This window comes from Brachycentrus maculatus, unplaced genomic scaffold (genome assembly GCF_059751285.1).
Source record: "Brachycentrus maculatus isolate JH-2025_06_01 unplaced genomic scaffold, ASM5975128v1 h1tg000002l, whole genome shotgun sequence".
Lineage (NCBI taxonomy): Eukaryota > Metazoa > Arthropoda > Insecta > Trichoptera > Brachycentridae > Brachycentrus > Brachycentrus maculatus.
The window spans coordinates 511,211-524,753 of NW_028280757.1; the positions used below are offsets into that span (position 1 = coordinate 511,211).

Below are 13,543 nucleotides of genomic sequence, written 5' to 3' on the forward strand. Positions count from 1 at the left end.
ACTTTACACACGTGTGACATTCACCAATTTTACCCGTGATTGACCAACTACTAAAAATTGTGGAACTTCTGTATATCGTAGTCGTACAGGAGAAAGTGACCAACTAACTAGGAGGGCCATTTAAGTCACTTTTGCTTGGCAACAAAATAAACATCAATGCAGTTAGTTATTTTTAACAAGTCAATATATTATACTTCCATGTTTTAAATCCTTTGGTATTTTTCCAGGGCAATATTAAGCTAGTAAGATATCAAACAGTCAATGATCACGTTTTTGTAAAAAAATGCACTTCGTCACTTTCTCCTGTATGACTACGATATATATATGGTTCAATTTCTAAATATGGTATAGTGCTTGAATCACTTGAATTTTGCTAGAGACACCTGTTGGTGAGATGAAAGAAGCTTTTTATTGAGCAGAAACTCTTTCATTTGAATGTGAGGTCCAAATCCTGGATTATAATCACAAACATCAAAATCTATGTTGAGGATGTCAAAAAATAATATGAAAAATAACTTCTATGATTGGAGATAATCCAGATTTGTGAACAAGTATTTTGACACACTCAAAATGTTGAAACTAAATACTAGCGACTGAAAATTTTCTGCAAATCCCTTGACCTTGGCACTGTTCCGTGTCTGTCTGTTGTACTGGTCGGGGTTGTGGTGGCGTCTGTAAACCGGCCAACGTCGGGTTGGAATCGGATTTTGCTGACTAAATGAACTAACTAACTACTAATCCCTATCACTGCCTACACTAGGGGACTTCTTAACACTTGGTGGTGAAAATTTTATTTATTTAGATTTTCAGTGACAGGGACAATGAAAGCTATACAGTATAAATTGATAGTAAAATAGGTGTGTATTTTTTTTACAACATTTTGAGTGTATCAAAATACTTGTTCACAAAATCTGGATTATCTCCAGGCGTTTCTCATGTGTGTGATTATAATCCAGGATTTAGACCTCACATACTAATATAAGAGTTTCTGCTTAGTAAAAAGCTTCTTTACATCTCACCAATAGATGTCTCTAGTGATTCAAAAACAAGGTTTCTAAATTGTTTCATATAAACAGAACTTCCAAGAATTTGAGTAGTGTGGTTGTCAATAATGGGTAGAATTGGTGAATGTTACACGTGTGTAAAGTGATCACTTAATGATCTATGACGGTCGTCAGCCCCGTAAATGCCCAGACTTCCATATTCTTCTTCATCTTTGATGAGATGTCAAAAAATAATATGTATTTTTTTAATAACAAAAATCACTGCTTACTTTTATAGTCTTCAATTTTATTTCTTCAATAATTTTTTTTTCTGTAATCTTATTTTTCCCCTGTTTTTTTTTAACTTTAAAATAATTTCAATTAACTTTAAACCGTGTTGTAAACTCACGCACGACTATTCCTATGTGGGATGTTTTCTTTCACATTATTTATAAATACATGCATCATCAAATAATAATGAAAGAGAAAAAAATGTATAAGTATGTGTAAAAAAATAGTGACTTTAGTCTTCATGAAAAGTTGGTAACAATAAAAATATTATATATATTTTCAAAAAAGAATTTAGGCTAAATTACAATATCTCGTTACCTTTAGTATCATGTGTCCAAGGTCGTATTCTCTATTATAGAGATCCTCCACTGTGCTGCGGTACTTATCCGAGTAAGAGTTGGTCAGGAACCTCCTGACGATGCATGATTTCCCAACTCCAGCGCCTCCCAGAACTACTAGCCGTATGCGCTCCGTGTCTCCCATATTGGTTATATTATTATTCATTTAAACAATACTTCACAATAAACACTTTAAAAACTTAAGATTAAAATCTGGAGTAACGATTGAGGGATTTGATTATCGCTGTGCGCAAATGGCCTTGTTTTGTTCCATCAATCTCCATTCAATACGACTTGCCATTGTTTCATTGATGGATTTTTGATGGAGTCCGTTTGCGATGACCCCTGAAACAAATAAAATTACCATTAAAACATCACGATGCGAAAATTGCGATATTCACCACTTTCAGCGATGAAAATCGAAAATGAAAAAAACCACTTCAATTTTATTTCAGCAGAAAAAAAACACTGTTAACTTTGTAATTATACAACTCACAGCGAAATGATATTATAACAGATTGAAAAGGGGTGAGGAATGTATAATTTATTAGGTTCCTTATAATTGGAGATGAATTTTCTCATTTTCATATACTAGGAAAATATTTTCCAAGAGTGAAAAAACATTCGTACAAGTTCACGGAATTTTAAACAAATACAATTAACATATCTTTTCACAATGGTTCATTATGATAATGTTTATAAATGCTCAAAAGAGAAATGATATTTTATTTAAAAATAAAACAAAATCAGAGATAATAAATTGAAAATAATGACAACATTTTGAGTGTGTCCAAATACTTGTTCACAAAATCTGGATTATCTCCAATTACAGGAGTTATTTTCATATTATTTTTTGACATCTCATCAAAGATGAAGAAGAACATGGAAGTCTGGGCATTTACGGGGCTTACGACCGTCATAGGCTGGTTTAAGTGATCACTTTACAAAGTGATCACTTAAACCAGCCTATGACGGTCGTAAGCCCCGTAAATGCCCAGACTTCCATGTTCTTCTTCATCTTTGATGAGATGTCAAAAAATAATATGAAAATAATGAGTTTAAAACATATAAACGCAGAAGCATAGTTTTCATTTTTACTTGGTAAATACTTAAATTCTCTAAATCTATTGTGACACGTGTTTCGATGCATTCCACATCATTTTCAAACATCGTGTTATACGGTATTTGAATATAATAAATTGAAATAAAAAAGTGGTATTTAAGTAAGTAAAACTTAAATAAAAATGGATAGATTTTGTCACAAAGTAACTGCCAAATGTAATGAAACATAAAAAAATTACACAAACGTACCGCTTTTAAAAAAAATTAAAAAAAGAAAAATTTTCGTTTTTTTTTTGCACACAAATATTTTAAATTTCATACTATTTTTGTGACCTTAATTATTAAAAAGGTTATCAAATTTTAGTAGAGAGGGTCAGAACCCAAAAACTCTTGACTCAGAGTTCGCGACACTCACTAAGAGACTACAAACCGACACATAATATTGACTGATTTTTATGTGCAAATGTTCAATAAAACCGAATTATTCATAATTTTTATTTTTTTACTTTTAGTTGTATTTATTTGCAACGTATGTATTTGACTCGTAAGAGTATGTATTTGACTAGTTCATATGACCAACATATGTGTGTATGTTCCGAAAATTCTAAATGCCACAGGCAGAGATTTTCTTCGATCTTTCGAGAGACGCCAATCTTCGCCTCTTTCATATTCATGCAACTCTCATACAAACCCATCAATTATTTCGACTTCTGACCTGGCCATTTTCAAGTATTTGAAATTACTTCATTTCAATATAATTTATATTTCAAGCACTTACTTTGTGATTTTCCATTTCATAATAAGAATGTAACTTTGTTTTAAAATCACTTTAAATATCTCTTTTTAGTGATTTTAAAACAAAGTTACAAATTAATTATTTTATTTAAATATTATGAAATTCAGTAGGGGTAGATAATTTTTTTCAAATTGATTTATCTTTTTGTTACAAAAGGTAGCTTTTGAAACACTCCTAGTTTATTAATTTGAAACTTCACAAAAACGACACCCTTATAGATTTTGCCCAAAATATGCTAGAGCAATCCAGCAGTCACCACGTTGGATTATGAGGAATGGTATTTTTATCAGAGGATAGAAAAGAAACTTTATCTAATCACGAATTTCCATTTTTGAGACGCAATTTGTTATTATTATTCGAAAAAAACTTTTATTTGTTTGGGGAAGTTTTAACAAATTGGACAAAAGTTTTCTTATTTATAAAGGGATTTAGTTTTGGGGATTTCACATACTTCGGAATGTATAAAAAAACTATCTGCGGTATATCCAAATGGAGTTTTGGTCAAATTGGATATTGTCTTCTTACATTGGATGAATGTAACTTCGATTTCTACGAATAATAATACGAGGTTGTATTAAAATTGTATACATATTATTCAAAACAATACAATTTGAATAAAAGCAAAGAAATCATAAAAATACTTGAATTTTCATTGTATTTGTAGAATCATTATAACTGTTATGAAGGTCACGCAGCATCAGTTAATTAGTTGCAAGAGTTAGTTATAATAATTAATTTTACATTTTTCCCACTCAACAAAGATTTAAAAAAAAAATGAAGTCTGGGTATTTACAGGGTTAATGACGTATCACAGGCTGGTTAAGTGATCACATTACACATATTGACCATTCTACCCATGATTGACAACCACAATACTCGAATCTGGAAAGTCGTACATATAGTATATGATCAATCTCATGACGTTCCATGATTGAGTTCACAACAGTCATCTATGATTGGATTAAGAAAAGCTTTTATTAGGTAGAGACCCTTTTATTTGTGTGCAAGATCGCAACTAGGATTATTTTACATGCTGGAAAATGTCTGAAAATCTAATTAGCAATTTCAATGCAGCTTAAACTTTGACCAGTTTTTTTAATGTGTTCATAAATCTGGAAATTCTCCGATTAGGAGTTATTTTTACATTTTTACATCTCAACATAGATGAAGAAGAATATGGAAGTCTGGGTATACCCAGACTTCTCAATTCTTCTTCATCTATGTGGAGATATCAAAATACGTAAAAAATAACTCCTAACCGGAAATAATCCAGATTTGTGAATAAGTATTTGGACACACTCAAAATGTAATTTTTAATATTGTCATTGCTTCACAAGCATTGTGAAATTATACACATTAGAAATATGTGCTTTCTGTTTTATTTATTTTCCATTAAACAAGATTGAGCCACAGCAGCGCGTGGCCGGGTACAGATGGTTATTAAATAAAAATTATTACTTTAGTATTATATAAAATTCATTTGAACCTTATACGCACCCCAATGGTGCATAGGGCACTGCATCATATAAATACAGTGTTATCTTGATCGTTAGCACACGAAGGAAATGTGATCAGCCCTCCGCTTCAGCTACCAATCCAGGGTAGTATTGTATAAATATTAGAGTGAAAAAATCACTAATATTTATTAAACCCCCCTCTGAGAATCGAACCCGGGACCTCCAGAACAGTAGCCGAGCGCGCTGACCATTACACTACGGAGGCGGACAAATTTATATAAAAACAAACGAAAAATGAGGAAACAAAACAGTTTTAATACAAGTAAAAAAAACTCGACATAATAACGAAATATTTTAATGATGTTTCTTTCATATCTGTTTTCAGCATATTATTTTCAGCGGCAATTATATCTTTTAATGATATAAACGTCCTTCTAAAAATGAGTTCCTGGTTGGAATAAATTTTTTTCAGGTAAATTTTCAGATTTCAGGTAAATTTTAATATACGAGCACTCTGCAGTGGATTACGCCTTCACTCTATTCAGAACTAGGATATGGTTTTTTAAGTGGCATATACGTTTTTATGATTAAAAGATGAGGAAATAGTTTTCTCATTAGGGAGATGTAAACTAGAAGTGCATAAAGCCGTAGAAATGCATACTCCCTACAGTCAAAATAAAAGTTCTGATAAACACAAACTTTTATATTTACCAAACGTGAAATAAATATCGCAGTTAAAGGTTTTGATTATTCTAAAAAGCCGAGGTTTAGAAAATAAATGTTGTTTACGTTTAAAATATATTCGAAATATGGAGAAAGTTTTATAAAAATGTTTATTACGACTTTTCTTGGAAGGAAAACGATGAAAGTTACAGTACAAAACTTTGTGAAATTGTCATTGTTTTAAAATGTGCTAACATGCAAAAATATGAAACTTTGCTGAAGTAAAAGATATTTTATTTTGTTCTATATATTAAAGGTTTTTGTTTTATAACGGATTTTAGACACGAGAAATCGAATTGATTAACGACTTTTTAAAAATAATCTGTTCTTAATTCGTTTTTTTTTATTCGATTATTTTAGTTAATCAGTGCCCAAATTTGATTACATATTGCATATTGTTAGCTCGTTATACATTTTACAATTTGAGATAAAAAAACTTAAGCTGAGACAAAAATACATAAATTGAGAAAAAGTAACAAATGTGCAAAGTAACAAGGTAGCAATGCAACCCTTAGTCACTTAACCATACTTAACACTAACATATATTTTGATTCTATGACACTTATGACGTCTTATGTTGAGTTGGGAGTGAAAAGATTAATGATGAAACTAAACAAAAATGGTATTATAGTTGTCGCAACTTGATATGACACACCTACCGTTCCTTTTTATATGAAAGAAGATGGAAGTTTGAGTATCCCAGGGTTTACGACCTGGCATTTGACTGGCTTAAGCGATCACTTTATACACTTGTGTTGTACACCATTCTGTTCTTTTATTAACATAATTCTTCCAAATTGCACGTAAATTATTACTGCACATGTTAAAACTATTACTTAATTATCTAGCATTGTATAGCTAAATATAAGGACCGTCAGTCTTCACATTTGTTTTTAAATGCCATAATTAGGCGAAACAATTGTCACAATATTAATTTTGATGTGTGTTTTAATGACAAAATACAACTTAGAAGACTCGAAAAATCTGTGTTTTATTTAACAATTAATACATAAATTAATTTTTGAAACCTGCATATAAGCAATGGTCTCAGAACCTTCCACATACGTATAGATTTTTCGAAAGGTTTATGAAGTATGGTTGATTGTGGCGCCATCAGTTAAAAAAAATTGTGAAGTTATTATTTAGCTGGCTTCGACGTTTCATTTCAAGTTGAGATACCTATACTAATGACATCTCATCCGAAGGGTGAATAATCCAGTGTCCGATATAATACATAACAACATTACTTACGTATTAAATGTTGAATCAATCAAATCGAATGACATTCGTTTGAAAATGGGCGAATAACTAGGCGAAAAAATTGTTACAAAATGGATTTTTATGTGTTTTTTCAACAATAAAATAAAACTTAGTAAACTCAAAAAATTTGTGTTCGATTTAACATTTAATACACAAAAAAATGGGGTTCTACAAATTTAACGCCAAATCTATAAATAATATTAATATTGTTGAAAAACCTGGTACCGATTTTTTAAAAACAATTAAAATTATTAGGTACATTTTCAAAGTTCCGTATTTTAAGTAAATATGTATACAAAGTCTACTGTTTGTTCAGAGTAGAACTTTCGAAAGGTATTCATTCCCTTATCTCAGTAGATATCAGTAGATAGATTCCAGTGAATATCAATATCCCAGAGTTTTAGACGTCAAAGTTTAAAGTTTGATAATATTGCTGGTTTATTACAAGGAAATGCAGCTCAGAGATAGATGATTAAACCAAGTACTTGAGAATAATAATTTACGAGTAGGTACGAGTAAGTTTTTCTATCTCTGTTTGTACTCTAAAGACTCCTATCTATAATTTATTCATGCGTTCATAAAAAAATCAAGAATGTGAATATAATTCTCTCAAGTTGGGACACCTATATTATATATATATAATATATTTCTCTCAAGTTGGGACACCTATAAGACATAAAAAATATTTACATTTTTTGATAATTTCATTTTTATCTGATGACTTAAATGAGTTTTCCATTCAACCCTTAACACATAGTGAATGTTTGGTTAGCAAATAATTAATTCATAATTTATATAATTTGAGCCGGCAACATCGATAATTTAATAAACCGAGTATGAGGTAAGTTATTATAAGATTAACTTTATTAAACCCACCTCTACCTTACCCACTCGCCCGTGTTACATCTTTATTAAATTTTGCGTTTGAGAAATGTTTTGAATAAACAAGGCAAGGTATTATTACATTAAATTTCTTTGTTTGAAAAGCCTTCCGCATTAACGAGAACCTTCAACAAGGTCTATATGTACCAGGGGACGTAAACAAGTGGTATGTGAAGTTTTAAAAAAAAAATTCCATAAGAAATAAAGTTAATAACTAACTAACTTCAATTATTCGGAAAAAACAAACGAAAAGGTTACTCTCAACTTTTAGTCGTAATTATTATATAATTTATACAATTACATATAAGTATATAAAACTAACTAACCATCACGCCGCTTTTCTACAGGGTAAGTAGATATAATAGAACACCGTACCATTCTGATTTTGTGAACAATATTCGCTTCTTCTACATTCAAGTGGCATGTTAATTATCAAAAAATAACATAAGAAATTATGTTTAAAACTGACTAAAATTATTAGGGAAAAAAAAGGAAAAAGTTACTCTCAACTTTTTTCGTAATGATAATGAATATGATTTGCACTTGATTTCACTATTCGAACATTAATTATACATCGATTTGATGCACATTTGTCTGAGAGATTTTTTTATTTATTTTTTTAATTTTTTTTAATTTATTTTCATAATACATAGATACATTCAATATACATATTCGTTTCATATATACATTTATTATACGTATTACGGCTCTTTAGGCATGGCCTGTGTTGAGCCGAATACTAACATGGTAATACAAATTTTTTTAATAATATTTTTTTTTAATGATTAGATTATAAACATAACATACAGGAGATACAAAAATAATTTATAGTTTAAGGTTTTTCAATGTGATAATTACACCTGGACTTTAATTGATTGCATTTGGACTTCAATCCCTGTACGGGTAGGCAGAAAGAATAGAGCGCCACGCCATTCTGTCTTTTGCAAACAATCTTCGCCACTTCCACTTAAACTTGTTTAATTATTTTTCATAGTACCAGAAATCGTTGCTTTCCAAAGTTTATTAAAACAAAATTTAAAAGATTATTCATACATCCAAATAAAAGGATGTCTGCTAAATAAAAGCTTTCTCAATCCAACATAGAAGCTGTTGTGAACTTTCAAGTACTGTATCATGAGATTGATCATATATCGAAGAGTTCCAAAAAATTGAGTAGTGTGGTTGTCAATTATGGGTAGAATAGTGAATATTGCACGTGTGTCAAGTGATCACTTAACCAGCCTATGACAGGTCGTAAGGCCTGACCCAGACTTTGTAAAATACCCAGACTTTCATTTTCTTCTTCATCTATGTTGACTTTTCAAAAAAACTTTAATTTATTTTTTAATTTTCTTGTTCGTTACGAGAAAGCAAAAATGCATGTTATATTAATGTTTTCTGAAGCAATTAGTCTTGTATTTTTAATTAAAATGAGCGTACCGAGCGTTTTTTTTAACGATAAATCCGTATCAAAGCATCAATAACCATACCCTACGGCCACGTACATTCAAATAAAAGGGGGTAGAGCTTTATTGCTTTTTCTGATATTTCTATTTGATTCGCAAAATATTTGCCAAGCAAAATCGATTCACGTTACGAGGGAACATTTGCTCAGCAGAAATGCAAAGACGATAAAATAATTCAGATGATAAACTAACAAACCAATAAATTAACCATCACGCCGCATACCCGCAGGGGTAGACAGAGAAAATAAAACGCTACATCGCTCTGTCCTTGAAAACAATCTTCGCCTGTTCCACATTCGTGCATCACTTTATACATAACCGCCAGTGTTTGATAACATAAATAATAATAAACGACACAATAGTTTGATAACGCCCTCACAAGGCGAAACATTGACAAGTTTTTTTTTTTATTTATGTTAAAAAAATAAAATAGACAACTTAGTAGACTCAAAAGAGAGTTTTGATTTTAATATATAAAATATAATAAATAATAAGAATGTTAACCCCCCCCCCACTATTGTCTATGTTCCAACTGATAAGAAATAAGAATTAAAAAAATATATATATATTTTAAATAAATAAATAAAAATAAGAAACAGCTCCTACTCCCTCTTCAACCTTCAACATGTCAAGAACTCAACTAAAAAATTAGAATTACATACGTATGGTGTTTGAAAATGATGCGGAATGCATCGAAACACGTGTCACAATAGATTTTAATAAATAGCGGTATTTAGTAAGTGTAACTTAAATTAAAAATAAATAAATTTTATGACAAAGTGACTGACGAATCACTCAATGAAAATGATAAATAATATTTGAACAATTTTCATAAAATAACATGGCCAAGTTACGCATTTTGTTTAACAATTAAACACCGTAAAAGCGTAGGTACCGACTCAAATTATTTTGTTTATGGTAACCTTGTGGTTGTAAATTAAGGGTTGATTACCAAATAAGTTTGCTCTTACTCTGGCGAACTCAGAAAGCAGTTAGTGCACCCCTTCAGCTAAATTCATTAGGATAACGTTTGTCTAAAGTTGTTGAAGTTCATGGTGATTGTTTTACGGGTTTTAGACAATCTAAAACCAAATGGAACCGTCTCTTCCACTCTTAAAATCAATTGCTTGGACATAATTTTATTATATTAAACTTCTAACTGTAACGGGACAAGGGATAAGTATATTAATCTTTTGAGATGCCCGATGTTTATTTGTACATAGAACTCGTTGTAAATCTGATGAGCTGCTTCTAACCAATATATTAATAAACATTAATATTATTTATTGATTCGGCATTAACTTTGTGGAATGACATGATTATTTTATTAAAAATTAAACACTTGAATAATCCACTTAATTGAGTTTTGTTTTATTTACGACTAGTTTTGAAAACGACAATTGTTTTCATCTTCTGGTACAAATTAAAACTAACAAATAAAAATATATTTAGGTATATATATATATAGATTAATAAATATAGGTAGGGGGTTAAGGAACAACATTTTTTGTAAAAGGAAAATACGTCACCATTATTATCAATGTTTCCTTTTACAAAAAATGTTGTTCCTTAACCCCCCTACCTATATTTATTAACCTATATATACAACTAAATATATTTTTATTCGTTAGTTTTAATTTGTACCAGAAGATGAAAACAATTGTCGTTTTTGAAATTAGTCGTAAATAAAATAAAACTCAATTAAGTGGATTATTCAAGTGTTTAATTTTTAATAAAATAATAAACATTAATTTAAATTGTATACATTTATTTTAATCACCATTTTAAACATATTTTTTTGCAGAGCCACCCGACAAGACACCAAGCCATCTTGTGTATCTTGTCGGCGGAGTTCTTTTGGAATACATTTTTTATTGCTAACCATTTTAGCCTTTACACAGTATTAGAGCTAGTCGTGATCTGTTGTATGACAGCTTCCCTAGTTGTATCATTTATGCACCTTGTCATACAATGTGATGCATCATATTTTCATATGTCAGAACAGCGGTATCTTTAGAGTCCAGTAAATTGATGTGATATCACCAATTAATAACACTTCTCCTTTTTCTTTAATATTATTCAGCAGGTTATCTATTTGTTTAATAAAAATCAATTTGTTCGTATTAGGTGGCCTATAAATAGACAAAAAGTTTTTTTTTTTGTTTTCCAACGTTAATGTGCCCCCTACGCACTCAAACTCATTTTCGAGGTCATATTTTTTTAAAGTAAAAACTATATTATTTAAAAAAAATAATAATTCCACCACCCTTTCTTTTTTTTCTGCTGTAGTAAAAGGTACTGAAACCTTGGATGTTATATAAGTCAATATCAGTTTCTTTTATAGATATTTCGCATAAAGTAATAATCTCAATATTATGTATACATTTATTCAAAGCAACGTTTCATTCGTCCCAATATTTAGCTAGCAATCGTATATTTAATTGAATGCATGTGAGACTTTTTTTCTGAGTATTTTGAACCCATTTGTCAAGACAAGTCGATCATTCGTTTTGAATATTGAAAGCATTAACTTTGTGGATCATATTGATACATTATTTCGAGAAATAAAAATACTTTGTGTTTTGATCCACTCACCTTTTTATTTAACCAACTAGTTTCGGCAACAACCTGTTGCCCTCTTCAGGGTTACATTTATTACTAAATATATATATTTATTACTAAATATATAAACGAACATTCGTGTTTAAGGTTATGTATCTCTGCCTCATCCATGCAGTCGTATATCCAATTATCAATTTTAGCAATACTGTACTGTTTTTGTCGTTTACCTACCTAACATCCAAGCGACTCTGAAATCGATCTACGGTTTATGCTACACCTCTTATCATGTTCCTACTTAGAACCCAACTTCAAGTTTTACAACCTATTCCTAAGTGTGAGTGGGTTTACTCTTTATGTTATAGTGAGTATGATTTCCTGTAATTCTTGAGTGGAAAAATCTAAAAAAAAAAACACTCGCTTTCTAGTTAAAGTGGGATAATCTTAACCTTAACATTTTACGCAATAGATTTTTTTTCTCATAACTTTCTTAACAAAAAAAAGTATTTCTTCGAAATAAAAATATGGTTTTGAAAAGAATACAGTAATTGAAATGTAAGGAGTGAAAAATATATTTGAATGCATATTTTTTCAATACGAATTTAAAAAAATCTAATTCCAATATATATTATAAAATGAGACGCGTGTGGCTCCTCGGAATTATTTATTTGCTAGTACCACCTTAAAAGCATGAGTTTATACAATTCTGTACAATGAACAAATGCGACGTTTTAAAGTTCTCAGTCGAATCACCAGGGCAACTGAATGCCTTAGACTCTACGGTATTCAGTTGCTCTAAGCTCTAAGGCTTAGAGCTTCCAACGAGAAACTCTAAACAATGTTCCTATATTCATCGTTCATCAAAACTGGTAAACGGTGAATATGGGGATTTTGATAAGTTCAACTCGACATTATCAGCACTGAGATTATTTAATATTAAGATAAATTCCATTGTACTTATTAGATGTTAGGGAATGCAAGCTCAAAATTTTATTCACTGCTTTCGTTTCAGTATAAAAAAGCAAAACTTTTCTTCCTTGCTTCCCTTCAATTTTATTCTCTATCATGCTAGTTTTAGGTTCTATGCCCGACACAGCTCTTATCTTCGTTTATAACATAAGTGGTTCACACAACTCCTTGATTTTCCTCTTCCTCTCCATTCTTCTTTTCCCCTTTTTATTCCAATGACAAGGTCGGCGGGTCGCAGGATGTCCCATCATTTTATTTCTTCTATTATCTACACTCTCCAATAAGGTTCTTCTTTCGTTCTCTCTTCTCAGAACGCCCTCATCTATCACGATCGTTATCGTGGGTTCGATTTCTAGCTCAGTCAACCGCATAAATAAGTAGTAAAATAAACTAGAGGAAATCGGCTGTCCAAACTTAAACCACAGTAGGAGACATTTCTTTGTAGTACATTTTTTTTTGCATTTTCGGACTAAGTAGAATCTAATTAGTCCTAAAATGCCAAAAAAACGTACTACAAAAAAATGTTCCTTACTGTGTTTTGAGTTTGGACAACTGAAATGTGAGTATTTTTTTTGCCAGACTTTCATATTATTTTTTGACTATCATCTATGTTAAGATTTTAATATATTAACCGTTAAATGTGGATATATCGTTTTTACGTATACGTATTCCTGTTAATCTTAATCCAAAACGTTAAATGTTTAAAAAACAATTAATATTTAAAAATAATATTTTTATCATAACATTTTGAGTGTGC

The 13,543-nt window shown here is 30.4% G+C and overlaps 1 protein-coding gene across 1 annotated transcript in view; it reads right to left on the reverse strand.

The window, feature by feature from the left end:
• Window positions 1-13,543, reverse strand: part of LOC148314049 (GTP-binding protein Di-Ras2-like) — a 255,774-nt gene that overhangs the window by 14,714 nt on the left and 227,517 nt on the right. Inside the window, exon 4 of the mRNA XM_088277126.1 lies at window positions 1,593-1,957. Coding sequence (XP_088133252.1) covers window positions 1,593-1,778 — 186 coding nt within the window. The 5' untranslated portion in view covers window positions 1,779-1,957. The remainder of the gene's footprint in view (window positions 1-1,592; window positions 1,958-13,543) is intronic.